Source organism: Lissotriton helveticus, chromosome 3_1 (assembly GCF_964261635.1).
Source record: "Lissotriton helveticus chromosome 3_1, aLisHel1.1, whole genome shotgun sequence".
In the NCBI taxonomy this organism is placed as follows: Eukaryota; Metazoa; Chordata; class Amphibia; order Caudata; family Salamandridae; genus Lissotriton; species Lissotriton helveticus.
The window spans coordinates 1,834,522,092-1,834,539,622 of record NC_136061.1 but is presented as its reverse complement, the minus strand read 5'-3'; the positions used below and the strand labels follow the sequence as shown (position 1 = coordinate 1,834,539,622).

General features: G+C 43.2%; 1 protein-coding gene across 2 annotated transcripts in view; it reads right to left on the bottom strand.

The window, feature by feature from the left end:
- The window catches only part of LOC144823879 (mucin-5B-like), a 737,446-nt gene that overhangs the window by 146,385 nt on the left and 573,530 nt on the right, over window positions 1–17,531 (bottom strand). For both annotated transcript variants that reach the window (XM_078682767.1, XM_078682768.1), the window contains one exon: window positions 6,914–7,088. In XM_078682767.1, the coding sequence (XP_078538893.1) occupies window positions 6,914–7,088 (175 nt within the window). The remainder of the gene's footprint in view (window positions 1–6,913; window positions 7,089–17,531) is intronic.

Below are 17,531 nucleotides of genomic sequence, written 5' to 3'. Positions count from 1 at the left end.
TTAGCGCAGTTTCCTGCCGCTAAAACGGCAATAATTTTAACGAGGTTCTTCCTAATATGCCCTATAATTCTACCATAGGGGAGATTGGCCACTTACATATGCAGTCAAAAGAACTTGAAAGGGTTTTTGTGCTAGAGGCATGGTTCCACCTAACTGAGAGTCCAAATCAACACACCACTCTAAAACTACGATTAGTGCATGGGTGAGAGATGCCTAGCTACCTTGGGAATGCTCTTATTGTGGATTCTTACATCCAGAAAGGTTATTATCTGTTTGCTCAGCCCATTGGCAATTAGCACTTTGCTATTTTGCTGTTGAGAATTGTAGTGTGGGAAGAACTGCAGACAGCAACAGTAGTGCATTGATTACAAGACCACCCAGAGAAGGATTGATGATACTAACAAATCCAGCATTCCATGGCTAATATGTGATAGACATTTATGATGTGCAAACCACTAAAGATGCAAAACCAACAGTTGATGAACAGAATGCAGAACAATGTCATACATTCACCCCAGTACAGCGATATGGGCCTAAATCCATTGTTTGTTTGCACTCCACACCACCCCAGTTCAGACATGGCCATATGCAAATCAGCCTTGACCCAGTGCCTCATGGGAACAGTCCAGCCCAAACTGCAAAGCCACGTCTTTCCTGGACAGGAATCAAGCATCCTAGGACCGGTTTCTGGCTATCATCCGTCTTCAGCCAGGATAGCTTGACTCCAGTGGTGTGGAGAGCATGGGACTCACGTCTGAGCATACCCATCCCACTCGGGGTGACAAATGCAAAACCAACAGTTGATGGACAGAATGCAGAACAATGTCATACATTCACCCCAGTACAGAGATCTGGGCCTAAATCCATCGTTTTTTTGCACTCCACACCACCCCAGTTCAGACATGTCCATATGCAAATCAGCCTTGACCCTGTGCCTCATGGGAACAGTCCAGCCTGAACTGCCAAGCCATGTCTTTCCTGGACCAGAATCAAGCATCCTAGGACCGGTTTCTGGCTATCAGCCGTCTTCAGCCAGGATAGCTTGTTTCCAGTGGCATGGAGAGCACAGGACTCACGCCTGAGCATACCCGTCCCACTCGGAGTGACAAATGCAAAAACAACAGTTGATGGACAGAATGCAGAACAATGTCATACATTCACCCCAGTACAGAGATGTGGGCCTGACATGGAAAGACATGGCTTGGCAGTTCAGGCTGGACTGTTCCCATGAGGCACATGGTCAAGGCTGGTTTGCATATGGCTATGTCTGAACTGGGGTGGTGTGGAGTGCAAAAAACGATGGATTTATGCCCAGATCTCTGTACTGGGGTGAATGCATGACATTGTTCTGCATTCTGTCCATCAACTGTTGTTTTGCAAACCACTAAAGATGCCTCCAGCACAGTGGGTTCAGTCTTCATAAGAGAGGGTACTTGAACGGAGTGACAATCCCTCCCTTCATGCCCACTGTGGTTTGTGAGTCCCTTTAGAGGGTGTTCCCATAGGTGTTCCGATCGGCTAGTCTGCATATAGCTGTTAATGTGCTTGGACATTTGCATGCAATAAGGACCCTTTTCTTTTCAAAAGTAAAAGCACTAAATGGACAGAGTTCTAGCAGGTGTTGTTTGCTGCTTTGCTGAAATCTGAGTCTGCAGCCCATACCACGTCATCTGAGTAAGCCATAGAATGCTCAACCTCACTAATCTGAGATTCATCAGTTTCCAAATGTACTTATTTCTGAGATTGGGGGTCCACAGTACAGGACCACCAGGATACCAAAGGTATTAAATACCTCAGCTGTTGCAATCGGACCCCAGTAAATACTGACTGCCCTGAGACCCTCCAAACAAGATGCCCGACATTACGCCATGGTTATTCAGAAAAACATGGCTACCACTTAGCTAGGGGGGGGCGAGGGGGGCGGACCGCCCCAGGCGGCACTGTTTTGGAGGCGGCAAGGTGGCGCGGCACTTGTGCCACGTTGCACGCACGTTGCACGCACGTTGGTGTGCTGCGCGCGTGAGGCAGTCTCTCCTGGGAAATGGCAACCTCCAGCGTGCTCAAAGACACGGGCTAATGTGGGCTAATGCGGGCACGAGCCACAGGTGAGGTCCCAGAGTCATGCTGAGGCTGAGCTCAGCTGCCGCCTGCGGTGTGCATCGCCGGCCGCGCAAGAGGCATGAACGCGACAGGCTGCCCGGGTGCGCAAAACACTTCTGCAGCCGCCGCCCGGCTCACAGTGAGAGTCTGGCTTGCGAGCGGCACGGGGGCCCGGGACGAGTCTGAGTGGCCAGGCTGCCTTGCATTGAATTCCTGGTATACATTCCTTTGCATCACACTCAGCACGTTGTTTTTAATTGTATCTTTTGGACGATCGATTAATACTCCCTTCAAGTTGCAGTTGGTGCATACCGGTGGTTAATTGTTCGAACTTGTTATGTGAGAAACTTTTGTGTTGGAATTTGTTTTTAATTCAGATGTTTCCATTCCCAAGTTTCCAGCATTTTCATATGTCAACGTTGATTTATTTTTTTAATCTTAATCCTATTGAATTGCTTTCGAGTTGGTATGTATTTTCTTGATTTGCAAAACTTTAGTAGCCTAGATCAATCACTACTTTATTTTCTCCTTGTAAGTTAATACAGCCTGTCAGTTCCTTAGTGTATCTTTCTCTAAAGGAATCCTTTGTATACATTTGATGAAAGGCTGAATAGCAGTTATTAATATGCATTTGGAGCACGCCGAGGAATGTGCAAAGTTCCAGAATTCAATATATATTATCATTATACAAAAGAAGATTAATTCACGGGACGAGTCTGAGTGGCCAGACAGCCTGAGAACAGGCTGCAGCAGAGTGCACCATCGATGGGCAGCAGTGCAGTCATGCACGGACGGTCCCGCTGCACTGGTTCTGTGAACTCTAAGTGATTACGGTGACACACTAAAAGGTCCGGTTTAGCACCTCAAATGCATGCAAAATTTAATTGTAGCAGACTCCGGTCTGTGTGTACATCGGTGTTTTTACAAATAATATTGTTGAGCATATTTAGTTTACAACCTGAGCCTGTAGCTCATAGATTACCTTAGGCTGGTGCCGGCAGCGGGCTAATAAGCTCAGTCTGTTTCTCATGTGGGTTAGTGGCCTTCCATTGCTGGTGCTCTGCAGAGTTGCTCAAATGTGTGTAATTTTTGATATTTATGTTTCCCTCATCTTCCTTGCTTGAATTTTGTTTACAAGAAAGTGTCACTCATAATCATTGAATGTCACTCATAAGTACACCGAAATTATGAAAATGTCACACATAAGCAATCTGAAACCTTGGCAGCTATGCATCGAGCGGGCGGCATTTCAAAGGTTTCTGAACTGCACAACATCCTGGGACTCAGGAGCCAGCCTCGAACTATTCAACCCTGTCCCGGTGCCCAGTGGGGATCTTGAGAAATGGATTGATTCGGGATGACACTTTAAGGGCCCTTGGTCCACAGTTCTCAGTCAATCCTTCATGCTAATAGGAGGTCCAGCTAGGTTATCAAAAACTCCCAGTTCATAAGAAGGAAGGCTGGCTGATATACCATTAGATATGACAGAATTCATAAGTTTAAATCAAAGCGAAAAAAGTGTCACTCATAGTTGTTGAAATGTCACTCATAATTACGCTGACATTATAAAAATGTCACACTTAGCAATCTGAAACCTTGGCAGCTATGCTTCCTTTATGTCCGGCCTGCTGTTGTTACCTGTACTTCCGGTGCCAGCTGCGCCACTCCAGGTGCACAAACCATGAGCTGAACATTGGAGGCATTGCTCTGCAACTGCAGAAACGTAGACATGGCCGCCGGTTGTACAGTGGGGTGTCGGAGAACATTCCATAAAGTATAGAACCCTGCGAATGCTGGTAATTTTTAAGTTTTTATTTCTTTATTTGAAATTTTATATCACACACAGACGACGTTAAAGTATTCTACAGTTATTTTTTTACAAAAAAATGTGAGAAATGATTCCAAATAATAAACATACATATTTACAAAGAAATGTTCAGGATGATGTCAGAGCATTTTGCATTTTGTAGATACATATTCTGAGAAATGCATCTAAGTCATACAAATCCATGTTTGCAAAGATGTGTTGTCTTATAGTGAACATTAAGTCGTCAGTTTGTTCTTCACGCTACAATATTTGATTTAAGAATTGCACTGCATATGTGGCGGTGCAGGTGCTGGAGAGAGCTGCAATTAAATGTCACAAACGTAAGTGTTAGTATGGTGGCAGTCTGTGTGTTCTCCTTTGTACTGCCTGTCACCGGTGTATTTAACTGTGTAGCCTTGGACCGTGTCATGTATGTGCATGTAACTTGCATGATCGAGGTAACAATTAGCGGTGATACTTCGTGACTCTCGGTCCTTTTTCCCCAGCCCCCTCCCCAGGGGCGGCAATCTGAGGGATAGCCCCGGGCGCCATAAGCTCTAGCTACGCCCACATCACAGCCCTTTCCGGCAGTTCTCATTGATAACAGCTCTTCAAGGGCTTAGATACCTTGGCAAACTTCTATAGGAAATCCACAGTAAAGGAGACAATGCGTTTAAACATGCAGCCGTGTGTCCCACTGAAACTTGTTTCGTGCATACTTGCAGTTTATATTTTAGTCAGGATATTTTCTCTTTATTTTGCCGAGTGGCTGTCCTAGCACTGTTGGTAGAAGGGGAAGAACAGAGAGCCATAGAGAAAACTACAGCAGCCGAGGCCAAGCAAAACTTAAAGGCAGAGCCAGTTCTATGACAGGAGGACATAGGGAACATCTTTTGAAACCACCAGCAGGGGGTGCCAAAATGCTAACAGAACCATCGAATATAGCAGCAAGTCACTATGTGGCATAGCACAAATCCTTCACCAGCACTGCATACATTAGAAAGCTTTGAAGCTCTCTTCAGGGACTATGCAAAGGGCAACGGTTTACTATCGCACACAGTGATCTACACCTGACACTGAGGAAGGCTGGACTTATTTTCATTATGTAGTCATTTTAACATACATTAATACTATTTGGGGAAAAGTTTGACCTTATTAAATAGGTTTAATTCTTCAATACACCAAAATGCAATTAAAGGTGATCAATTTACTTTTACAAAGTATCTGCCACTGTGCAGCACCACGTGTGTCAATTTTTAGTAACATTTTAACAGATTGACCTGGAGCAGATGGTAGATTACGTGACATTTGTTAAATCCATATTTTGTGTTCAAAGCGGGGTCTGCGGAGACATATAAATCCAGTGGCTCTGCCTATAACTATTTTATAAACCAGACACACAACAATTCCCTACATTGATTTGGTAATATTATATTGTTTGTACTTAGTGTTCATGGATGAAAGCTGTGTAGTCTTTTGATGTTGAATTACATGGGAAGACCAATGTGGCTCTAAAGATTTTTCAGCTGGTTTTATCAGGCATTACATAGAAACGCTGTTTCCAGTCCACACATTGGGGCCGATTAGGATGGCGGACGGACTTGCGTCCGTCCGCCACCCCAGAGGTGGAGGGACCGTCCGCAGGGGCAGCGGCGGTCCCTCTGTGCAAATTAGGATGTGACCGCCACCCTGGCGGTCACATCCTGTCTGTTTTAACATTGCGGCGGGTGCTGCTTGAAGCAGCACCCGCCGCAATGTTAAAACTGCATGTGTTACATTTACATGCACAAAGCGGCAGGCACCACGCGGTGCCTGGCGCTTTGTGCATGTAAATGTTGGGGGGTACACCCCCCACCCCCTGACACCCTGGGGGCCCGCAACGGGCCCCCAAAAGCCAAAGTCCACATGCTTTTCCACGGCGGAAAAGCCGCCGCGGAAAAGCATGTGTTCGTGCAATTCCTAATTTGGCTGACGGTGTCTTGCAGACACTGTGACCAAATAGCCCTCCTCACACCGCGGATCAGCGGCGGACGGACCTGCCGTCCGCCGCTGGTCCAACCGCACTCCCACCGCCATCCTGATCTGGCAGTGGGTCTTCTATTGCACTGCGGCGGATAATCCACATACTCCGGGCCGGCGGTGGCTTCCGCCGGCCCGGAGTATGCGGATTATCCGCAATCATAATGAGGCTCAAAGTTTCTACTCCTTTGATGCATTGGCATCTGTAAGAAACCAGTCGAAAGGAAACTTGGGGCATGAGTTCTAGCTCTGTACACTCATCTTTCTCTGCTAGAGGACAGCGTCATCTTCAGACTTTTTAAGGTCCAGGGCAAAAAGTTTTTCGGGGCATCCTGTCAGTGCTTAATTTGAGTTGGTGGGGACCGCAACTGATTTGTTCCTCACTAGGCATTGATTGTGTGCAAATGAAGAAAAACACACAAAAACGGTAAAGAAGTAGGAAGAGAAGGTTGGGAAAAACATCACAAAGAGAGAAAGCAGGAGTGAGATAAAGGAATGATAGTTGATTAACGAGGCTTATGGCGATTCAAGCATAAACAGCCTTATTATTCGGTGTTTCAGCATTTAATAAGTCTGTTTTTTGGGCTGCCGAGCTGAGGCCAGAGAGCCAACATTTATTCTTCCACAAATTAGGCAATGGCTCCTGTTCAAAACAACTGTGAACTTTATTACACATTATCTTCTAATTCAAGCTCACATGAAGCCAAGCAACACTGACTTATGCTTTCAACTATGGTGTCACATAAAAACAGATAGAATATGCCTTGCCCGACCTCCCAAAAATTCTTAGAATGATACTGCTCAGAGAGTGCAAGAGTGGGAGGTAGAGGTAGAGGTAGGCAGAGAAAGGCAGTGTGGTTGAGATGAAGGGTTAGAGAGACATTAGATAGAAAGAACCCTTCGCCTTGAAGGTTTCCCCAGGGCATTGACCCCTTTGACCATTCCTTGAAATGTCTCTGAGAATCTGAGAAGTCTACAGATACTCACGGCATTGTTCGAAGGGGCAACATGGGTTGTTCGGGTCTGGAACCACGATCAGCTCAAATCCTTCTTTGTCGCAAGGTGCTACCATGGGGGTGTCACAGAATACAGGACTGCACTGCACAGTGAAGTTCTTGGAACAAAAACACTCATAGCAACCACTTTGCCAGATTTCTCCACTCTGCAAGAGAAAATATTATAATCATTCATGAGCCAGACTATCAATACTGCACCAAATACTAGCACAGGAAGAGGAGATGGCAGTAGAAATTACTCTATAAAACCACCCAAGGTACTGGCATCCCACACAGGGAGTATTTTTTACTGTAATAGATCCTCTTCATTCAGCTTTTCTCCGTGCTTCGATTTAAGAAATCCACCCATTGTAGTGTGCACATGGCTCAAAATGACAAGAGCATGGCAGCTGTATAGAGAGAGCTGTATCGGTTATAGGAGCCACTTTCTGAGGCACATCCTTGTGTGGTCTGGCAGGAAGGTATGGGTGCTGCCCCTTGTTTCTGGTTTAATGGTTGTTGGTCCCATGTTTACCACAGAGAGTGAGGAAAGGGCCTCATTCAGTCATCCATTCTATGGAAAAATATAACCACAATGGAAACATTATCTCTTAAGATCGATTAATGCTACTCTGCCTCCTCTGGCTGACAGAGTCTTGTCTCATGGTGGAGAGAGATGAAGTTACCATCGTGCTTCTCGCAGGGTAAAACTGCAGGACTTCAAATCAGGGCCGGACTGGGGAACCAAAAGCACCCCTGGCATAAAGGCTCTTCCATCTCCTTGCTCTCTGTCAACATCCATACATTACCTCTCTCTTTCCTGTTTCTTCTCGGGCTCTGATTGCTTTCTCGGTACCTCTAACTGTCTCCCTTTCTCTCTCTGTTGGATACTTCCCATACCTACTGCATTCACCCTCGCGGAGCTGGAGAAGGTGACAGAGACACCAGCAGGGTCTGGCCTGGACTTTCAAAACCGGCTTCCAAAGCCTCCTTCCCACCAGGAAAATGCCAGATGGGATAAAAGGTCAGTCTGGCGCTGTCAACAATCTCATAGCATCCCGTACCTCCAAGTATCACGTCTTGGAGGTAGAGCCGCAGCACTGCTCAACTTTCAAGTTTGGTAATTTAGTGACCTCTCTGGCAGATAAGGTACTCTGCAATCTGAAGATTTCAACTGCTGTGTTGGACGTTGTAGTGAGTGCTCTGGCGTGATGTGGTAATGCGGGCTCCTTCCTAACTGTACACATGAAAAGAGATATTTTGCCATATTCTAGTTCAAGCTGAGCCTGCTTCTTGTACTAACTGCCCCTCCTCTGTAGCACAGGCAGCGCTGAGGGCTTCAGGATTGTGCGTTATGACATACCTTAGTGGGTGAATGTTAATGGACAGTGCAGAAGGAATTAAAACTGCTGTGCAGGATCCCACTTATAATTTACATCTTGATAGCACATTTTACAAGCACCAATTTCACAAAAGAGCTGGATGTGTGGAGAGCCTTGTAGAAACATTACTACTAGCTCCATTAGCTTTGCATACTCAGGGGCATATTACCAACCAATAGAGATAATTTTTGTCTCTAACTTGTTTAGAGACAAAAATTATCGCCGCAAATCGGCGATTTTTATCGCAGATAAACCTTGCTATTAGCAAGGTTTATCGCAAATGCGATAAAAAACGGCCGCAATGCATGAATATCGCTGAAAAGTCAGCGATATTCATGCATTATCGAGCAAATGCTCTTAGCCATGTTATCCACCTCCCATAGGATAACATGGCTAAGAACTGCTCCTGGGCAAGTGTTAGCTTTTGGAGATATTCGCGCTTAGCGAGAATATCTCCAAAAGTTGGTAATAGGAGATAGCGATGTTAGCGACTGTTTTCAGTCGCTAACATCTTGGCACGCCCACTTTGCATGTCATTAGTGATAAATATCACTGACATGCAAAGCGGGGCCCAAGATGGTCACTATCTCCTATTAGCTGTCGCTAACTGGTGTTAGCGACAGCTTGGTAATAGGGAGATAATGTTATCTCCGCTTTCTTGGCTTTTAAAGCCAAAAAAGCGGAGATAAAGCCCCTTGATAATATGCCCCTTAGTTCCTCAAAACCCCTGTTTATATAAACATGATATGTTTTATTGATGGGATATTCTGGGCACGCCCTTCTCCACTAAGAAGAAACACGTGGTAACACCTCACTCGCGTATTCCCTCCCATGATCACTTACACATATTTGACCGTATTGCTTGAATTACTTTTATTTTACTATGGCTTTTTACAGGTTCTACACATGTAGAAAGCGGGCTCTAAGCATTAATGAAAAATAACTAACGTGGAGCATCCTGTAATACCAATACAGACTTAACTCATTTTGGATAGTTGACGGAGAGGGTAAGAGTATTAAAACACTTTGAAGATAATAGTTACATTTTAATAATTTGCAAATAGAATTATGTAGCAAAAAAGAAAACATTGCAGAGCGAGGATTTCTTTGCAAGTCTGGAATATGAAATAAAAAGTTTCGTTTCACTGTAATTGGAGTGTGGAAGAAGCACGGAGGTGGAAAGGGCGAGAATAATAGGACAAAGGGGGGAAAGGCAGCGGGGTAACTGGGTGGAACAGTTCAAATAGGAATAGGAAATATGAGTTAAAATGTAAGAAAAGCAGGAACGGAGGGGTAACCAACGTGTAAGAGGCGGTCCGAAGGATGTAACAAAGGGACACTTCAACATGCAATACAAACAAACACAAAGATAGGAAGGAAAGACATATAGTACTGGTGATGAAAGAAGGGCATAACATTAAGAACACAGAAATGCTCTCCGGATCCCTGCGAGAAAAAGTAATTCAACAAATCTAAGTAAATAATTTGGTGAAATACCTTTCATTTTGACATTTTCAAGGAGAAAGTTTCGACCAAAAAGGTCAACAGTCGGAGAACTTTTGACGAATTTGTGTTTTCGACTAAATCACAGACAACCATAAAATAGAGCCGAGGTAGTTGTTGACTGCTCATATGAATGAATGGGAGAGAAGAAGCAAGACTACCAGCCTACCAAAGACTACCTAAGTGTACTGTGGTAAATAACTTACAAATGCTTTCATATCCGAGAACACATTCTTGTTATACATAGAACATTCTGAGGCATAACATTTGTTTGAGACAGAGCTTGCACCAGTGTTAGAATGACTTTGACCAAAGACGTTTCTCGATATGGTATGGCCAAATAGTCTGGGAAGTAACATCTGATGCATAACGGTAATGCAAATGGTCATAGCTGGTTGGAAATATCTCAATTCGATCATGTCTCTACAGAGTCACTCAGAAACTTTGATCATTTCAGTGTCAGAGATCTAAAAGTGGAGACAGGCCCTGAACAAAATAACACTCCATAGTGCCCTGATTCCTTTTCAGTACTTTCCATTATGCCCGGTGATACTCATACTCGTCCTGCTAAAATACTCCTAAGGTGAATTTCAGCCTGAGATGGGAAACATCAAAAGTGTGCTGAAATACAACCTCCACCGCCCTACAGGGCTCCATAACTAGCATTCTTTTCCTCCTGACAACATAGCTGGTTGAAAATATCTCAATTCAATCACGTCTCTACAGAGTCACTCAGAAACTTTGATCTTTTCAGATCCACCGCCCTAAGGGGCTCCATACCTACCATTCTTTTCCTCTCCTCCTGACATATTGAAGTTAATCTGACCCTCATTATAAGTGGCCAGTAAGTTCCAATGCGGCAGGTAATACCAGTTACCAATTTTACCAATATGACACTGGTACACCATACATCTGTTTACTTTTACCTGGAGATTAAGACTTATGAAAGAAGCTGAAATCTCTGGTGAACGTCTTGAACAAAATGCGGAGTTACTAGGTGAGCCTGGCCCGAAAGTTCTTAATCCATGGCTAATTCCTCATTCCTCAGTGGATCCTCAGGGTCCGATTTGTACTGAGCCAGATTTTCCCTGACCACTAACCAGTATGGTGGTAAAATAACAGCCCATTTCCTGAGCCACTTTTAATGAGAGCAATTGAAGTCTGGACCAGTCAAGGAAAGGGTGGAATAGCAAGGTGAATGGAATAAGGACAAGTAGCAACAGGAGCAATAGAAGTAATGACGACTACCTGCAAATAATTAAGGCATTACATTTATGACCCTCATCCTCCTCCCAGTCATTTCGATGGAGAAATAACAAAGCTCCACACAAGACTTCAGAGATTGACTAGGAAAGCGAACAAAGAACAATTACTGCAAATACCAAGTGACATTAATGTGAAGGTTAAAAAACATCAACATAGAAAAGATCCGCTGACTCCATCACCAGAAGCGAACTCATCCACCTTGAAACTTTGATGCCAATATCACTGGATAACAGTAAGGGAAGACCAGCTTTATGCATTCCCAGGCAAAGAAACAATTTTCACTTCTAAAGAAAAAAGGAAGCCAAAATCACCTCCAGAACCCCATGAAATATGCAGGCAATGTTTTGTCAAAAACCCGGTTTAGGGCAAAGGACCACTAAATCATAAAGGACCTAAAGGTGTCACGCACAACAGAGTATCAAGCTTTGAAATCTAGCAAGCAGATGTGATCGCCACTAGGGAAGTCATCTTCAGATAGAAAATTATAGGAAATTGCATCAACACCCTCCTTAGAAAATTATTGGACATTGTACCTTTGGAAAACCAGAAACTCTACCAACTAAATCAGATGGTGCCTTATTTTAATGTACGGTTCAATTGGGATATGACCCTACGTCTACAACAATAGATTTTGTACCTGCCCCTCTCCCAGCAATAAAAACCCTCAGCCCTGATGAAGGTGTGGCTATCTGGCCTTACACCGAAACGCGCGTCGGCTTTCGTGGCTTACGCATCCAGGAAAACGACAGACTTATAAACATCAGGATCTCCATATATTCATCAGGATTTCCCTTACTGTCGTTAACTCCTGAATATTTACTAAAGCCCATGGAATAGACCATACATTTCCATGTTGTATATATTAGGAAATCTGTTTTGCTGTTTAAATTAGGATTATGTTAGTGAATGAAAGTGGTGTGTATGAATGTGGGGATGAACATTATGAATTAAATGAATGGTGTTGAACACTTTGCTGGGTAGGATTGCTGACAGGTATAAAACTTTGTTTCTTCCTTTTATTCTTACCTTTTATCAGGAATATCTAAAAATGTATATATTATGTGTTTCTTATAAAAATGTAAATAGTTTTTTGTACACTGTCAATTTGATACGTAAAATCAAAATAAATCAATAAATAATAAACATATCAAAAAACCTAAACTCTTCTGATGCATATGTACATTGACTTGCCTTATACTCTGTGCAGTTCTGATTCCTAGACTTACCTCCCCATTAGTATCAATTGGATCCGATTTGGGACCTGAATATATCAAGGGCAGGGTTGTTTCTTTTCTTTCCTTGAAGAACTTTGGATCCATAGAAGACAAGAGAATGAATGGATGAACAACAAGTGTCTCAAAACCCAGAGCCACAGGAAGTGGCCCACGATGAACCAGAGGATGGGGCAGAGGCAGACAATAAAAGAGCTGAACTGAAAAGCGCTTGCCACCACTCAAGTTGTTCCAAGCTTCCAAAAATCGAGGATGAAAGGGCCTTGTATTTGCAAAGCGCACTATCACCTGGGAGGGTAACCTGGTTTTTAGCAGGAGTGAGACTAGCCAAGGCAGGAGCAAGGGGGAAGAATTCATGAAAAGAGCGAGGTCTTCATCCTTTTGGGGATCTCAAGAATTGAGGAGAAGGCTCTGGCATGTCAGTTTATGCCACGTTTTAGGAGCAATGTATAAGAAAGTCCAATTGCCAGAGCTGGTTCTGTGAATGAGAGGGATGCATACAAGAAAGAGTCTGGCTGAGCGGAGGTTTCTGGATGTTTTGTCATTTAATTGGTGACTTCAGTCATGCAAGCGCTGAACTTGCTCTGGGTGTTAGGAGTCTTCTCCCATAGGGAGAGTGTGAGTTGAGTGTCATCTGCAAAAAAGAGGACATCAATGTTGTGGATACGAGTGCTGCTTGCATGTTAGATCATGCATATGTTGAAGAGCATTGGGCTAATGGATGATCTTTGCGGTACTTTGCATATGAGGTTACGGGTGTCCAAGGTGTAGGGGGACATGCTAATTGCCTGTGTACTGTCAGTCAGGAAGGAGCAGATCCAATGGAGAGCAGGTCCTTGGATTCCAGTCTTGTGCAGTGGGCAGATAAGAATGGGGTGGGATATAGTGACAAATGCAGGGAAAGATCCAGGTGGATGAGAGATGCCATAACTCCTCTGTCTAGGATCATGTGGATGTCACCTATGGCAGCACTGAGGGATGTTTCTGTGCTGTGGTTTAATCAGAAGCTAGACAGCATTATGTCAGGGACTTGGTGGTGACAAAGATCTTTTGGTGAGGCATTTGTTGATGAGTTTCTCTGGATTTTGACCTAGTATGGGAGCAGGGAGATCAATCTGTAGTTACTGAGCATCAGTGCACCCCTGTGGGTTTCTGCACGGACAGAATCTGAAGATTTCAACTGCTGTGTTGGACGTTGTAGTGAGTGCTCTGGCGTGATGTGGTAATGCGGGCTCCTTCCTAACTGTACACATGAAAAGAGATATTTTGCCATATTCTAGTTCAAGCTGAGCCTGCTTCTTGTACTAACTGCCCCTCCTCTGTAGCACAGGCAGCGCTGAGGGCTTCAGGATTGTGCGTTATGACATACCTTAGTGGGTGAATGTTAATGGACAGTGCAGAAGAAATTAAAACTGCTGTGCAGGATCCCACTTATAATTTACATCTTGATAGCACATTTTACAAGCACCAATTTCACAAAAGAGCTGGATGTGTGGAGAGCCTTGTAGAAACATTACTACTAGCTCCATTAGCTTTGCATACTCAGGGGCATATTACCAACCAATAGAGATAATTTTTGTCTCTAACTTGTTTAGAGACAAAAATTATCGCCGCAAATCGGCGATTTTTATCGCAGATAAACCTTGCTATTAGCAAGGTTTATCGCAAATGCGATAAAAAACGGCCGCAATGCATGAATATCGCTGAAAAGTCAGCGATATTCATGCATTATCGAGCAAATGCTCTTAGCCATGTTATCCACCTCCCATAGGATAACATGGCTAAGAACTGCTCCTGGGCAAGTGTTAGCTTTTGGAGATATTCGCGCTTAGCGAGAATATCTCCAAAAGTTGGTAATAGGAGATAGCGATGTTAGCGACTGTTTTCAGTCGCTAACATCTTGGCACGCCCACTTTGCATGTCATTAGTGATAAATATCACTGACATGCAAAGCGGGGCCCAAGATGGTCACTATCTCCTATTAGCTGTCGCTAACTGGTGTTAGCGACAGCTTGGTAATAGGGAGATAATGTTATCTCCGCTTTCTTGGCTTTTAAAGCCAAAAAAGCGGAGATAAAGCCCCTTGATAATATGCCCCTTAGTTCCTCAAAACCCCTGTTTATATAAACATGATATGTTTTATTGATGGGATATTCTGGGCACGCCCTTCTCCACTAAGAAGAAACACGTGGTAACACCTCACTCGCGTATTCCCTCCCATGATCACTTACACATATTTGACCGTATTGCTTGAATTACTTTTATTTTACTATGGCTTTTTACAGGTTCTACACATGTAGAAAGCGGGCTCTAAGCATTAATGAAAAATAACTAACGTGGAGCATCCTGTAATACCAATACAGACTTAACTCATTTTGGATAGTTGACGGAGAGGGTAAGAGTATTAAAACACTTTGAAGATAATAGTTACATTTTAATAATTTGCAAATAGAATTATGTAGCAAAAAAGAAAACATTGCAGAGCGAGGATTTCTTTGCAAGTCTGGAATATGAAATAAAAAGTTTCGTTTCACTGTAATTGGAGTGTGGAAGAAGCACGGAGGTGGAAAGGGCGAGAATAATAGGACAAAGGGGGGAAAGGCAGCGGGGTAACTGGGTGGAACAGTTCAAATAGGAATAGGAAATATGAGTTAAAATGTAAGAAAAGCAGGAACGGAGGGGTAACCAACGTGTAAGAGGCGGTCCGAAGGATGTAACAAAGGGACACTTCAACATGCAATACAAACAAACACAAAGATAGGAAGGAAAGACATATAGTACTGGTGATGAAAGAAGGGCATAACATTAAGAACACAGAAATGCTCTCCGGATCCCTGCGAGAAAAAGTAATTCAACAAATCTAAGTAAATAATTTGGTGAAATACCTTTCATTTTGACATTTTCAAGGAGAAAGTTTCGACCAAAAAGGTCAACAGTCGGAGAACTTTTGACGAATTTGTGTTTTCGACTAAATCACAGACAACCATAAAATAGAGCCGAGGTAGTTGTTGACTGCTCATATGAATGAATGGGAGAGAAGAAGCAAGACTACCAGCCTACCAAAGACTACCTAAGTGTACTGTGGTAAATAACTTACAAATGCTTTCATATCCGAGAACACATTCTTGTTATACATAGAACATTCTGAGGCATAACATTTGTTTGAGACAGAGCTTGCACCAGTGTTAGAATGACTTTGACCAAAGACGTTTCTCGATATGGTATGGCCAAATAGTCTGGGAAGTAACATCTGATGCATAACGGTAATGCAAATGGTCATAGCTGGTTGGAAATATCTCAATTCGATCATGTCTCTACAGAGTCACTCAGAAACTTTGATCATTTCAGTGTCAGAGATCTAAAAGTGGAGACAGGCCCTGAACAAAATAACACTCCATAGTGCCCTGATTCCTTTTCAGTACTTTCCATTATGCCCGGTGATACTCATACTCGTCCTGCTAAAATACTCCTAAGGTGAATTTCAGCCTGAGATGGGAAACATCAAAAGTGTGCTGAAATACAACCTCCACCGCCCTACAGGGCTCCATAACTAGCATTCTTTTCCTCCTGACAACATAGCTGGTTGAAAATATCTCAATTCAATCATGTCTCTACAGAGTCACTCAGAAACTTTGATCTTTTCAGATCCACCGCCCTAAGGGGCTCCATACCTACCATTCTTTTCCTCTCCTCCTGACATATTGAAGTTAATCTGACCCTCATTATAAGTGGCCAGTAAGTTCCAATGCGGCAGGTAATACCAGTTACCAATTTTACCAATATGACACTGGTACACCATACATCTGTTTACTTTTACCTGGAGATTAAGACTTATGAAAGAAGCTGAAATCTCTGGTGAACGTCTTGAACAAAATGCGGAGTTACTAGGTGAGCCTGGCCCGAAAGTTCTTAATCCATGGCTAATTCCTCATTCCTCAGTGGATCCTCAGGGTCCGATTTGTACTGAGCCAGATTTTCCCTGACCACTAACCAGTATGGTGGTAAAATAACAGCCCATTTCCTGAGCCACTTTTAATGAGAGCAATTGAAGTCTGGACCAGTCAAGGAAAGGGTGGAATAGCAAGGTGAATGGAATAAGGACAAGTAGCAACAGGAGCAATAGAAGTAATGACGACTACCTGCAAATAATTAAGGCATTACATTTATGACCCTCATCCTCCTCCCAGTCATTTCGATGGAGAAATAACAAAGCTCCACACAAGACTTCAGAGATTGACTAGGAAAGCGAACAAAGAACAATTACTGCAAATACCAAGTGACATTAATGTGAAGGTTAAAAAACATCAACATAGAAAAGATCCGCTGACTCCATCACCAGAAGCGAACTCATCCACCTTGAAACTTTGATGCCAATATCACTGGATAACAGTAAGGGAAGACCAGCTTTATGCATTCCCAGGCAAAGAAACAATTTTCACTTCTAAAGAAAAAAGGAAGCCAAAATCACCTCCAGAACCCCATGAAATATGCAGGCAATGTTTTGTCAAAAACCCGGTTTAGGGCAAAGGACCACTAAATCATAAAGGACCTAAAGGTGTCACGCACAACAGAGTATCAAGCTTTGAAATCTAGCAAGCAGATGTGATCGCCACTAGGGAAGTCATCTTCAGATAGAAAATTATAGGAAATTGCATCAACACCCTCCTTAGAAAATTATTGGACATTGTACCTTTGGAAAACCAGAAACTCTACCAACTAAATCAGACGGTGCCTTATTTTAATGTACGGTTCAATTGGGATATGACCCTACGTCTACAACAATAGATTTTGTACCTGCCCCTCTCCCAGCAATAAAAACCCTCAGCCCTGATGAAGGTGTGGCTATCTGGCCTTACACCGAAATGCGCGTCGGCTTTCGTGGCTTACGCATCCAGGAAAACGACAGACTTATAAACATCAGGATCTCCATATATTCATCAGGATTTCCCTTACTGTCGTTAACTCCTGAATATTTACTAAAGCCCATGGAATAGACCATACATTTCCATGTTGTATATATTAGGAAATCTGTTTTGCTGTTTAAATTAGGATTATGTTAGTGAATGAAAGTGGTGTGTATGAATGTGGGGATGAACATTATGAATTAAATGAATGGTGTTGAACACTTTGCTGGGTAGGATTGCTGACAGGTATAAAACTTTGTTTCTTCCTTTTATTCTTACCTTTTATCAGGAATATCTAAAAATGTATATATTATGTGTTTCTT